Raw genomic sequence first — 14,324 nt, forward strand, 5'->3', positions numbered from 1 at the left:
GAGATTCGGATTCCATTCTTTCTTTAGGGTCTGAAGATGGAGAAGTTCTCTGAGAAGTTTAAAGGGAACTACTCTGATCTTCTGGCCCCACCTGGTGGTTTTAAGCCTGACTGAAAGAAGCGTTGCTTCGTTGTCTCCACCTGCTGGTGAAAATGGAAGGGTCGGTTTGACAGTTACTTCTAACCGTCGCGCTGCGGCGGTTATTTTGGTATGCCCTTGGGCGTTGGCTGTTAAACTGCATGGGTTAGTCCCGTGCCCGCGCGTGAACTTTATTCGCGTGTTGTCTTCTTTATTTCTTTTTCCAATCGGCAGAGAACGCCTTTCCAAGGCAAAGCTTGTGTTCCAACCTATGAATTCTTAAGAGTAGCATTTGTTTCGCTAGCCTTTTGAAGAGCTTTTTTTTTTCCTCCATTCTTTTTTTTTAAACTTTTATTAATTGAAGAGCTTTTCTACCTTAGAAATTTATGAATGTAGCCTGTGTCAGGGCTAGGGATGGGGGGGTGGGAGGTAGGCTGGGTGAACTGGCAGAGGGAACTAGCCTATTGATTAAAAGTTGTTTTTTTTTTTTTTTTTTTTGCTGTCAAACCAACAATCTTGGGACTCTAAAAAGTAAATGTAGTGTTAATTGTTGACAAAGTCTTTATGTTTCCATCTGGACAGTATTTTTATCAATGAGTCAGTATGAAAACCAAGAGGGGAGGACCTTGATCTGGAAGTGTAAAATCTTTTCCGTTCCTAGTGGGTGGATTAATCACCTTCCCCTGTGATGGCACGCGCCGCTAAGATACGCGTTTTGGGGGCACTTTAAAATAGGGTGACAATGTTTGTAGTAGCGGCGCTGTGGGGATGTTGGGCTTCAAAACCTGTGCGGTTTTGAAGTTACGCGTTTTGCGTGTTTTTTTTTTTTTTTCACAGTATGCATTTTCGGTGTTACTTGTTCTTTCTTTGTTTTTTTTTTAAAGATTTATTTATTTGGAAGGCCGAATTACAGAGAGGCAGGGAGACGGGGAGGGGGAGAAGAGGGAAACGGGGAGGGAGGGGGAGAGGGAGGGAGAAGAGGGAAGGGGAAAGGGCGGTGGAGAGGGAGAGGGGGAGAGGAAGAAGGAGAGGGGGAGAGGGAGAGGGAGAGGGAGAGGGGGAGAGGGAGAGGGGGGAGGAGAGGAAGGAGAGAAAGAATCCGTTGGTTCACTCCCCAAAACAAATGGCCGCAACAGCGGGACCCTGGGCAATCTGAAGCCAGGAGTCAGGGGCTTCCTCAGGGTCTCTCACGTGGGTTCAGGGGCCCAAGGATTTGGGCCATCCTCCATGCTCTCCTAGGCCATAGCAGAGAGCTGGATAGGAAATGGAGCAGCGGGATGCCAGCACTGCAGGCGGCAGCTTTACCTGCTACACCACAGCACCAACCTCTATTCTTGTTCTTTAAATATTTGGTTTAATTCTGGAGATTCCTTCTTTTGGGGGAAATTTTAAAATTAAAATTTGAATTTCTTTAAAAATATGGGATGGTTTAAATGATGTATTTCATATTGGATGTATTGTGGTTGTGCTTTCCAATGAATTGGTCCATTTCATTTATCAAATTTATGTGTACAAAAATATTCCTATATTATCATTTTGATATTAGTAGGATCTGCAGTGATACCCTATTTGGTTTCCTTTTTAAAAAAATGGTTTATTGGGATATGATTAATAAAAAAACACTAAATTTGTATAATTTTTAAAAATACTTATTTTATTTATTTGAAAGGCAGAGCTATTTTGGTAAATATTCCATGAACAAATGAAAGGAATGTGTATTCTGCTGTTATTGGGGGTTCTATACTTATAAATGTTGATTAGATTCTTTTTGTTGTGAGTGGTGTTGAGTTTTTCTATAACCTTGCTGATTTTTAAATTTAGTTTTTAAACATCAATTATGGAGATACGGATGTTGAAATCTTCAACCACAAATTAGGATTTGCCTATTTCTCCTTTACATTCTATCACTATTTTGCTTTATATACTTTACCGTTCTGTTGGTTGGTACATAGATACTTAAGGTTGCTGCATGTTTTTGGTGGATTAACACTTTTACATTATCTGACATTCCTCTCTGCTCCTAGTAATTTAATTTTCTCTGATATTACTGTATGTGATATTAATATAGCTTTTTATAAATTAATTTATGCATGGTATATCTTTTTCCATTTTTAAATTTTCATCCTACTTATGTCATTGTATTTGAAGTGGGTTTCTTGTTGACAACATATTGTTAGGACATGATTTTAAAATCTACTTTACCAATCTGTCTTTTAATTCTCTACTTAAATGAGATTATTTATATTTTGCCATTTATTTTTTGTTTCTGATTATTCTGTTTTTCATACCTGTTTTTTTCTCTGCCTCTTAGTCAGTTACTTAAATATTCTTTAGAATTCTATTTCAATGTATCTATAGTATTTTTGAATGTTTCTGTTTGTATAGTAATTTAGTGCTTGTTATCTTTTATATGGTTTATTACATTCTTCTAGAGTTGACATTTTCCCAGTTTGAGAGTTTGAGAGAGGTGTAGAAACATTTCTTCCACTTATATCTTGTTATCCTCTTCCTTCATTTCTGATATTGTTTTAAAAATTTCCTCTTCATACATTGAGAACTACATCAGATAATGCTCTATTTTTTTTTTTTTTACCTAGAAGCCTTTTACTTAAGGTATACAAACTTCATGCATTTCATATAAACTAATTTAGGAACACAGTGATTCTTCTCATCCTACCCTCCCTCCCACCTGCACTTCCACCTTGCTTCCACCTCCCTCTCTTATTCCCATTCTTATTTTTCACCAAAATCTATTTTAAGTCAACTTTATACTCATAAGATTAGTCCTACACTAAGTAAAGAGTTCAACAAATAGTATGAAGAAAAACACACTGTTCCTCACACTCAAGACAAGGGCTGTTCAAAATCATCGCATTTCAAAGTGTCAGTTTCACTTCTATAGATTATCTTTTAGTTATTCTATTAGTTACCACTGATCAGGGAGAACATATGGTATTTGTCTTTTTGGGACTGGTTTATTTCACTAAATATAATGGTTTCTAGTTGTATCCATTTTGTTGCAAATGACAGGATTTCTTCTTTTTTTTATTGTGTGTAGTGTTCCATAGTGTATATATACCATAATTTCTTTATCCAGTCTTCAGTTGATGCACAACTGTGTAGATTTCATATCCTAGCTATTATGAATTGAGCTGATGCTCTAATTTTTTAAAAAAAAAATATTTTTGTTTATTTGGTGGGCAGAATGACAGAGAGAGAGGGAAAGACAGACAGGGAGAGGTCTTCTACTTGCTAGTTTACTCCCCAAATTGCCACAATGGCTGGTGTTGGGCCTGAATCCATCTGGGTCTCCCATATAGGTGAAAGGAGTACGAGTACTTGGGCCATTTTCCACTACTTTCCCAGGCACATTAGCAGGCACATTACTAGGGAGCTGGATTGGAAGCTGAGCAGCTGGGACTTGAACTGGTGTTCCAATATGGAATGCAGACAATGCAAGTGGTAGGCGGCTTAATCCACTGCACCACAATACTGGCCCTGTCCTCTTTTTAAAAAAATATTTGTATTTTATTTCATTCTTTTTAGATTTTAATTTTAATTAATTTTAATAGACTCAATATGATTTACATATACAAATTTGAGAACATGATATTCTTTTCCTCCCTCCTTCCCTCTCTCCTTCCTTACATCTTTCTCTCTTTTTTCATTTGTGAGATAATATATTTTAAATTTACATTATAGTGAAAAAGTTTAATACTTCACCAAATAAGAAGTTTAACAAGCAAAAAGCAAAAAGACACTAGTTTTATGAGAATATACACTATGGCTATAAATAATAATTGAATGGGAAAATCACCATTTCACCTGTGTACAGTTTTTTGCTCACTCGTAATTTCTTTAAGTGAAATAGAACCAATGATAGTGTAACAATTAAATAGTTCCTGTGTGGTTACAAGATAGTAATTAAGTTAATTTATACTTTAAGTCATTTCATCTCAACAGTTTATGCACAAGAATAATTTTGTGCAGATTGCAATGTAAATAATTATACATTATATTTTTTGTACCCTATTAGTTACCACAGATCAGGGAGAACATATGGTATTTGTCTTTTTGGGACTGGTTTATTTCACTAGTGTACTGGTTTCCAGTTGTATCCATTTTGTTGCAAAAGACACAATTTCATTCTTTTCTTTATGGCTGACCAATATTCCATAGTGCATATATAACACATTTTCTTTATCCAGTCATCAGTTGATGGGCATCTGGGTTGATTTCATACCTTAGATATTGTGAATTGACCTGCAATTAACATGGGGTTACAAATAACTTTTTCATATGCTGATTTCATTTGGTTTCAGTAGATTTCCAGAAGTAGAATGGCTGGGTCATATGCTAGATCTATTTTCAGCTTTCTGAGGTATCTCCAAACTGTCTTCCACAATGGCTGTACTAGTTTACATTCCCACCAGCAGTGGTTTAGGGAACCTTTTCCCTACATCCTTGCCAGAATTTGTTGTTTTATAATTTCTGTTTGAGAGCCATTCTAACTGGGGTGATGTGAAACCTCATTGTGGTTTATATTTAAATTATCCTAATGGCTAGTGATCCTGAGCATTTTTTCATGTGTCTGTCAGACATTTCAATTTCCTCTTTTGAAAAATGTCTGTTCAAGTCCTTTGCCCATTACTTAGCTGGGTTGTTTTTTATTTTTGAGTCTCTTGAGCTCTTTATAGATTCTGAATATCAATCCTTTATCAGTTTCATAGTTTGCAAATATTTTCTCTCATTATGTTGGTTGCTTCTTCACTTTGTTAAATGTTTCCTTTGCAGTGTAGAAATTTCTTAGCTTGATGTAATCCCATTTGTCTATTTTTACTTTTATTGCCTGCACTTCAGGGGTCTTTTCCAAGAAATCTTTGCTTATGCCCATGTATTGCAGAGTTTCCCCAATGTGCTCCAGGAATTTGATGATATCAGGTTGTAGATTTAGATCCTTGATTCATTTGAGTTGATTTTTGTATAAGGTGTAAAGTAAGGGTCTTATTTAATACGTCTGCACATGGAAATCCAATTTTCCCAGTACCATTGTTGAAGAAACTGTCCTTTGTCCAAGGACTGATTTTGGCTCCTTTGTCAAAGGTTAATTGGTTGTAGATGTGTGGGTTGATTTCTGGAGTTTCTATTCTGTTCCTTAGGTCTACATGTCTATTTTTGTGCCAGTATCATGCTGTTTTGATTATAACTGCCATGTAGTATGTCTTGAAATATAGTATTGTGATGCCTCTGGCTTTGTTTTTGCTGTTTAAGATTGGTTTAGCTATTTGGAGGTCTTTTGTGTTTCCATATGAATTTTTTTTTGCTATTTATTTCTTTATTTTTTAAAAAAACTTTTATTTAGTAAATATAATTTTCCAAAGTATAGTTTATGGATTACAATGGCTTTCCCCCCCCATAAGTTCCCTCCCACCCGCACCCCTCCCATCGAATTTTGGCATCATTTTTTTCTAGGTCTGAGAAGAATGTCATTGGTATTTTGATTGGGATTGCATTGAATCTGTATATTGCTTTCAGTAGTATGGGCATTTTTTCCATTTTTGCGTGTCTTCTTCTATTTCTTTCTTTAGTGGTTTGTAATTTTCATTGTAGAGTTTTTTTTTTTTTTTTTTTTTTTTTTGCCCTCATGCTTAAATTTAGTCTAAGGTATTCAAGTTTTTTGTAGCTATTGTGACTGATCTTACAAGTTCTTTCTCAGCCATTACATTGTGTATACAAAGGCTACTGATTTTTGTGTGTTAATTTTATAACCTGAAACTTTACCAAACTCTCTTATGAGTTCCAACAGTCTTTCAGTGGAATTAGTTCTTTCAAAGTCTGGTAGAATTCGGCAGTGAAGCTATCCAGTCCTAGGCTTTTGTTTCTTGGGAGGATCTTTATTACTGATTCAGTGTCTGTCCTGGTTATTGTTCTATTTAGCTTTTGTATGTATTCACAACTTGGTTTTGGTAGATTGTATGTGTCTAGGAATCTATCCATTTTTTCTGGATTTTCTAATTTGTTGGCATATATCTGTTTGTAGCAATTTCTGATGATTCTTTTTATTTCTGTGGTATCCATGATTAAATCTTCTTTTTTCAGTTCTGATTTTATTGATTTAGGTTTTCCCCCTCTTTCTTTGTTAGTTGGGCCAATGCTTTATCAATTTTGTTTATTTTTTCAAAAAATCAGATCTTCATTTCACTAATCTTTCATATTTTTGTTTAAAGTTTGTTTATTTCTCCTCTAATTTTAGTTATTTCTTTTCCTCTACTAATTTTAAGTTTGGTTTGTTGTTGTTTTTCTAGGTCCTTGAGATGCATTGATAGGTCATTTATTTGGTGCAATTTCAATTTCTTGATGTAGGCACCAATTGCCCTAAACTTCCCTCTTAACACTGCTTTGGCTGTATCCCATAAGTTTTGATATGTTGTATTTTCACTTTCAACAGTTTCCAGGAATTGTTTGATTTCTCTTTTGATTTCTTCTATGACTCACTGTTCTTTCAGGAGGGTGTTGTTCATCTCCACGTGTTTGCATAATTCTAGAGATTCTTAAATTGTTCATCTCCATTTGTGGTCAGAAAAGATGCATGGAATGATTTCAATTTTCTCTGAATTTGCTGAGACATGCTTTATGGACTAGCATATGGTATATCCTAGAGAAAGTTCCATGTATTAATGGAAAGATTATGTGTTCTTCAACTGTGGGAAGACATGTTCTGTAGGTATCAGTTAGGTCCATTTTGTCCATAGTGTCACTTAGCTCTGTTGTTTCTCATCTTGCTCTCAGATGCAGGTGCCTCCTCGAGTACTCTGCTGTGGAAGTTGTGGGTGGTGTCCCTGCTTGCTGCTGTACATCCACACCTTCCATGCTGCTCCACAGTGTTTGTCTTCCTTCTGTAGAGTTTCCACTGCAAACTTTTCTCCAACTCTGCACTGGGAATGCACTTCCTATGCTTTTTAAAGTGGCATATCTTTTCCCTATTCAGCCATCTTGGAATCTTGTTTTATTTATTTGAAAGGCAGAGTGACACAGAGAGAGGGAGAGAGAGATGAAGAGATAGTGTTATAAATTTTGCTATAACTGTGAAACATAATTGAGAAAACTCAGAATCAGAAGGAAAGTCTTGTATTTATCCATACATTTTTTGTTTCCACTGTTCTTTCTTCCTCATGTTCTAAAATTTCCTATTATCTTTTTTTTCTATTGTGTGAAATTTCTGTTACTTTAGGATAAGTTTACTGGTGACGAATTTTCTTATTTTCCTTTACCCAGGAATGGCTTGATTTCCTCTTCACTCCTGAAGGACAGTTCCTCTGTCTGCAGAATTCTGCGTTGACAGCTCTTTTCTTTTATTCTTGGAAAATACATGGTTTCTGGTGAGTAATCCATTGTCATTCAAAATTTGTATCCCTATTAGAAAGGTGTCATTTCTCTCTTGCTGTTTCCAAGGTTTCTTTTTTTCCTTTTATTGTTAATTTTCAAAGGTTTGATTATGGTGAGGTTTTGTGGAAATTTCTTTAGGCTTGTCCTGTTTGGGGTTTCTTGAATCTAAGGTTTATTACTATCCCAAATTTGAAAACTTCAAGGTATATTTCTTCTAGTGAGTATTTGCTTTTCTTTTTTTAAAAAGGTATTTATTTATTTGAAAGGCAGAGTGCCACAGAGGGAGAGACAAAGGGGGTGCAGAGAGAGAGAGAGAGAGAGAGAGAGAGAGAGAGAGAAATACCTTCCATATGCTGGTTCATTCCCCAAATAGCCACAATGGCTGAGGCTGGGCCAGGCTGAACTCCATCCAAGAGTACTTATTCCAGGAGCCTGGAACTCCATCTGGGTCTCCCATGTGGGTGACTGGGGCCCAAGCACTCTGGCCATTTTCTGCTACTTTCCCAGGCACATTAGCAGGGAACTGCAGGGAAGTGGAACAGCCAGGACTTGAAGTGTTGCTCATACTGGATGCTGGTGTACTGCACCACAATGTTGGCTCCTGGAATAAGTATTCTCATAGGAAAGAGGATTAAAATTTGAATCTGGGGGTAAAAATGTTCAGACAGTTAAAATCAAGTGATATTTTCTTTTATTTTTAAGATTCATTTATTTTACTTGAAAGTCACAGTTACACACAGAAAGAGGAGAGAGAGAGAGAGAGTGAGTGAGTCAGTGTTCCATCCGCTGGTTCACTCCCCAGGTGGCCACAATGGCCAGAGCTGTGCCAGGAGCCAGGAGCTTCTTCTGGGTCTCCCATGCAGAGGCCCAAGGCCTTGGGCCATCCTCCACTGCTTTCCCAGGCCATAACAGAGAGCTGAATCGGAAGTGGAGCAGCCGGTTCTTGAACCAGTGTCTATATGGGATGCTGGTACTGCAGGTGGTGGCTTTACCTGCTACGTCACAGCAGTGGCCCCAAATTCAGTGATATTTTCAAATAACTCTCCCAAAGTTTATGGCAATTTTTATTCACTTCAACAATGAATAAAAGTTCCCGTTTGCCCACCTCTTCACCATCAGAAGTTATTATTACTCTATTATTAAATATTTGTCAATGTCCTAAACAAAAGTAATCCATAGCTATTTTGATATGCATTTAGTTTTTAGTGAAAAGAAACATGTTTCCATGTTTATTGACTATTTGGGTTTCTTGTTTAATGTTCATTTTCTTGTCAACTTTTGTGAGAGTAGTTCCTCTTTTTCTTATTGATCTTAAAGTTTTCATTGTACATTTAAGAAATAATTCTTTTGTCATTTGTATTGATAGTGCCTTTGCCAGTTTGTTGTTCGATATTTTTAACCTTGTTTTTTGTTTTGCTAAACAGAAATTTAGAACTTTTTTAGCTAATAAGATTTTTTTTGGTTCTGTTTAGAAAGCTTTTTTCTTCTTTATGCAAGATTATAAAAATGACCAGCATCGTGGTGCAGCAGATTAAGTCAGCACTTTCAATGCAGACATACTATATCAGAGTATCAGAGCATTAGGTCTAGTCCTGACTGCTCCACTTCTGATCTAGCTCCCTGCTAATATGCCTAGGAAAGCATTGGAAGATGCCTCAAGTTCTTAGGACCCTGCCATCCATGTAGGAGACCTGGATAGAGTTACGGGCTCCTGGATCTTGCCTGGACCAGTTCCCAGCTTTTGTGGCCATTTGGGGGAGTGAACCAACAGATGGAATATTCATTCTCTCTCTCTCTCTCTCTCTCTCACACACACACACACACACACACACACCACTCTGCTTTTCAAATCCATAAATCATTTAAGAAAAGATTATAAAATATTATTTTATATTTTGCCTAGTATTTCCATCATTTCATTCTCACATTTAAGTTTTAGAATATATTAAATATAGAATATATTTTTATGTAGAAGCTAGGAAAATGATAACTAATCTTTTCTATCAGGTTAAAAAGTTTTGTTTTATTTCTGATTGACATAATGATACATATTTATAGGATACAATATAATGTTTGGATACAAGTACACATTGAGTAATGCTACAGAGAAAATAAACAGCATTTCTGCCACCTCAGTTATTATTTCTTTGTGATGAAATCTTTAAAAATCCTCTCTTGTAGCTGTTTTGAAATATATGATACATTATCGTTAACTGTAGCTCAAGTGCTTGGGCCCCTGCCACCTATGTGGGAGACCTGCAAGAAACTCCTGGCTTTGTCCTGGCCTAGTGGAAGCCTGTCCCAGCTCCAGCCAATGCTGTTGTTTAGGGAGTGAACCAGCAGACAGATTCTCCTTCCCTCCCTCCCTCTCTACTCTTTCAAAATAAATGGATTTTTAAAAAGAAAAGAACCTATCTTTTTGAGTAATAAAAATGTTGCAGCAAGTAACCCAGAGCTAGTGCTAAGTTAATGCGTAGTGCTCATTCATAAAATAGGGAGAATAACTTCTGCCCTGCTCCCTCACGAGGCCATTTGTGAAGACTGTAGGAGTTAATGGTTGATTCTATGAGGGCTTATTAATACTAATGTTAACATTGGTGTTAAACTACACTATACAGCTGCTTCTACCCTCGCCCTCCACACTCTCTTGCCATCCTTCAGCAGGCATATTTAAATGAAAACCTGTCTTTAGAAAGACCTAGTATTCCCCTTTTGTCAGCCCAGCCTGGTCCAGGTAATTTTGCTCAAAATTACGCCCCAATGAGAAGTCCATTAGCCGCAGAGTTCACTTTAAAACTACCCAGCCCCAGCTCCTTGCTAGGCTGGCGCCCATCTCATTTCTGCACGCTGATTGGTCCCTCGCTGGCCAATCACCACTATGCTTCCTCCTGAGGCTGAAGGTTTCAAAAGCTCCTACGGGGCTAATTGGACTGAGCACTGGCCAGGTTGAGCCAGACTTAGCTCGCTCACTACGACACAGAGCTCCGTTCATTTGCCTGGTCTCTCCTGGTGTAGGGCTGCGTCTATGGTTTTTCCTGTTCTGTTCTCAGTCTCGGTGTGAGGTAGGCGCCTTTGGGCTTGTGCTGCCTGCTTGAGTGTCCAGCTGTGTTCAGTATCCCTCGAGTCCCTTGATACTTGCTGTCTTCTCTTGCAGGGATGCATGGCATCCCTGTGGCAGAAGTTCTGTCTCATTCTCCCGTCGGCGGTCCGCAGAGTGAGCTCTGTGTGAAGTGGGGCAGAGAGCGTGAATTAGGGAGTGAGAAGTCAGAGCAAACAAGACTAGGTCCCAGCTTTTAGAACAGCCAGTAAATGTGTCTGAACCAGAGGACTTGTACTGAATGTCTTTCACAAACGAAAAGTGTGCGGCATAAATTTCATTCCCAAGTGCTGTAGGACCAGATGAATTAGAGAATGCTACTTGAAGGATGTCTTCTGAACCACTGATTGAAGGTTATGGAGGATGCAAACGTGTCCTTATTCCTTTTTTTATCCCCTTTGGCTTTCCCACCGCCCTGTGTTATGGTCCGCTTAAAAGGGACCCTGGCAAAGCGCCTCTTAAAGTGCATATCTAAGGATGTTGTTAATTTGCAGATTCCAATTTGGTAGGCCTAGCTTGGGGCCGGAGTTTTTAAATTGCTCACAAGCTCCCAGGTGATGCTAATGTTGCTTGTCCTTTGGCCTCATATTGAATATTGAGAAGACTCTGTGCCCATTGCCTCATTTTATTAGGTAAAGAAACCAAGGCACAGGCTGCCCTGTGTCACCCAGCCAGCTTGTGGCAGGGCCAGAACTAGACCCCAAGGCATCATTCCCTGCCCAGTGCTGCTTTCATTGATACCATTTGGCATTCTCTCCCTGTTCCTTTTTGTCTGCAACCTGCTTTTTTATATATAAAATAGCTACTCCTTCCTAGAGGCTGTTTTGATAATCAACTCTGCTGCCCCTGTGTGGGTTTCAGCACCAGCGCTGGGATGTCCACTGGTGTCTCCAACATTTAGTGTGTGTGTAGGGGAGGTGGAGAATCTGAAAAGGCAAAGGCTTCCTAATTTTCTTGTCCAATTAAAGTTCAGGGTTCTGTAGGAGGTAGAACATGAATGTTCTGTGGAGTGTGTCCTTTTAAGGCTGCTTTTGGTGGTGTCAGTCCCCTCCCATCTCTATTCCCAGAGGCAACAGAATTAGTTTTCCTAAGTGTGGGTCCTCCAAAGCAAGTGATGAGTGTTTAGGATAATGAATGTTGTATATAACTATCATCTGCCTAATCTTACATTCTCGGAGGTTTAGTTAACCTGTAATGCTGTCAGCTAAAGTTCCTAGCCTGTTCAATGTTCTTTCCCTTTGAAACGTAAAGGTTTCAGAGCGTGAGTCTTTGGATATCTATAAGGGATTGTAGGAAGCATAAATAATAAAAGGGGAGTAAGTGGTTTTCACGTGGTGAAGTTGAGTGGGTGCACTCAATTTAGTTTTATTGCTGCTTGGCTGAGTTTTGAAGGATGAGAGAGAAAATAGGTTTGGATTTGAAGAATAAGAAGGCAAGTAAGACTTACCATTTATTGCCTACCATGCTCCAGGCTTTGTATATCCAAGTTAACATTGAGCCACCTGACTCTTGTGTAAGTCATTGTGGTTATAGCTGTTTTGCAGATGAGGAAACTGAGGCGCAGAGATGTTAAGAGAACTGGTTTAGAAGCCCAGTTGCTCATAGTCCAAAACCTGTGTTCATTTGACCTCCTTTCACTTTTTTGGAATGCTTTTCCATGTGATCTGAGAAACTTAATGGTATTTTAGGAGTCCTAGAAAAGGTGATCCGGCTGCTTGATGGTTAGTTTATCCCAGGTAGTAAGTAACTTAACTAAGCTGGTACTGTAAAATGAAGTGAATTGTACCTGCATTGCTTACCGCCTGAGTTTCATTGTAAGAATCAACTGAGATAATAAATGTGAAGGCATGTAGTTGCACTGGCCTTTCTTTACTTAAAAAAATGTTTAATACTTCTTTGTCCAAAGCAAAACCCAAATCAGCTTTGCCAGGCCATTAATAGGGAGCCAGATCAGAAGTGAGGCAGCCAGGACATACACTGGTGCCCATATGGGATGCTGGCATTGTAGGCGGTGGCTTTACCCAATATGGCAAAACACCGGCCCCAGCTCATCTCTTTTGCAAAAATCAATCAATTGATCAATCAATCAATTATAATGCAGAGTTAGAGAGATATCAATCTTCCATCTACTGATTCACTCCCCAAATGGCTGCAATGCCTGGGACTGGGCCAGACCAGAGCCAGGAACCTGGAACTCTATCTGGGTCTCCCATATGTGTGTCAGAGACACAAGTATTTGGACCATCTCCTGCTGCCTTCCCAGGTATATTAGCAGAAAGCTGGATTAGAAGTGGAGCAGACAGGACTCAAACCTGCACTCTGCTATGGGATGCCTGCATTGCAGGTGGCAGCTTAACCCACTGTGCCACAATGCTGGCCCCATGTTATCTTTTGAATTTTCTTTCCTACCAGGCATCTGGAACTGGATTACAGTCTCATCTGACTGAATGAAGCTTAAAAATGCTTACTCAGACTGTCATGTGTGCATATGTGCATGCGTGCATGCACACACGTGTGCAGGGCATGCAATAATTATATCTTTTCTGTAGGATTGTTATAATTGTTGTGGCTGGGACCTCATGTCTTTTCAAGAAAACTGACTTTACCAGCAATCCTCTGGACTATATAAGCTGCCATGTTCTTCACTGTTTACATTGCAAAACTTTCATGGAATTTATCTCCAGTATTCTGAAGTCTAAACTGGGGGCTAGGCCATAGTCCTAGTGGCTCCAGAGGATGGCAAGGCATTGTGCTGGGCTTTTTACATGGAATGTCTCATTTAATTTGAATAACACTCTGATACTGTGTGTATACTTATCTCCATTTCACATTGAAGTCACTTGCCCATGGTTGATTGTGATAGAACCAAGATTTGAACTTATATCTGCCTAACTTCAATGTCTGGTTTTCCTCTGGGATTACTATAGAGATAGTGGGTTTTCTCAAGAATCTGAAGATAATTCCGTGATGCTTTTGGTGAATGATGTTTTAAAAATGTCCCTTTCTGATTGCAGCCCTGTCTTGGATAACGCATAGCTAAATCTGTAAGAGATGTCATTGCCAAAATCACCTCCAGTCTTCAAACCTAACATTAAGAGACCTCAGTACCGTAAAATTCCATTCAGGGATCGTGGCCATCATGAAAAGGTTAGTGCAAGCTGTCTTTCCTAAGTGTCACAAGTAATCTTTTCTGTTGGCTCTGTATCTATCCTCGCTCCTGAATCGTTCAGAGTATATTCGATTTAATTTGATAAAATGAGGAGAGGTGGCAGTCCTTAAAGTTGGAGAATACCAGAAAATGAGAAGTTTCAAAGTGTGAAGTCTTCTTTCCCATAAATGCATGGGCTGATTGAAGGCCACTCTCTATAAGTTTCAAAGCCAAACGATACTGAACCCTCGTTAATGATCACATCTATATTCTTATTTTGCTTGAGAAGCTAAGAAGGCTTGCCAGAGGCTGTCTAGTGCATTCTGGGAAGAGTATGAAGATTATGCTAGCAAATGTATTATCATTGATTTTTTAAAGATTTATTTATTTGAAAGGCAAAATCTTCCATCTGCTAGTTCATTCGCTGAATCGCCGCAATGGCTGGGAGCTGTGCCAATCCAAAGCCAGGAACTTGAAGCTTCTTCCAGGTCTCCCATGCGGTTACAGGGGCCCAAGCACTTGGACCACCTTCCACTGTTTTCCCAGCCAAAGCAGAGAGCTGGATAGGAAGTGGAGCAGCCAGGACTCGAACTGCCGCCCATATGGGATGCCGGC

At 38.8% G+C, this 14,324-nt stretch overlaps 1 protein-coding gene across 1 annotated transcript in view; it reads left to right on the forward strand.

Moving 5' to 3' along the window:
• The first annotated feature begins 215 nt into the window (after positions 1 to 215).
• The window catches only part of CCNB3 (cyclin B3), a 43,271-nt gene continuing 29,162 nt past the window's right edge, over positions 216 to 14,324 (forward strand). The window contains 3 exon segments of the mRNA XM_070066839.1: positions 216 to 243; positions 7,354 to 7,457; positions 13,576 to 13,708. Of these exon segments, the coding sequence (XP_069922940.1) occupies positions 13,613 to 13,708 (96 nt within the window). The 5' untranslated portion in view covers positions 216 to 243; positions 7,354 to 7,457; positions 13,576 to 13,612.

This window comes from Oryctolagus cuniculus, chromosome X, assembly GCF_964237555.1.
Source record: "Oryctolagus cuniculus chromosome X, mOryCun1.1, whole genome shotgun sequence".
NCBI lineage: Eukaryota > Metazoa > Chordata > Mammalia > Lagomorpha > Leporidae > Oryctolagus > Oryctolagus cuniculus.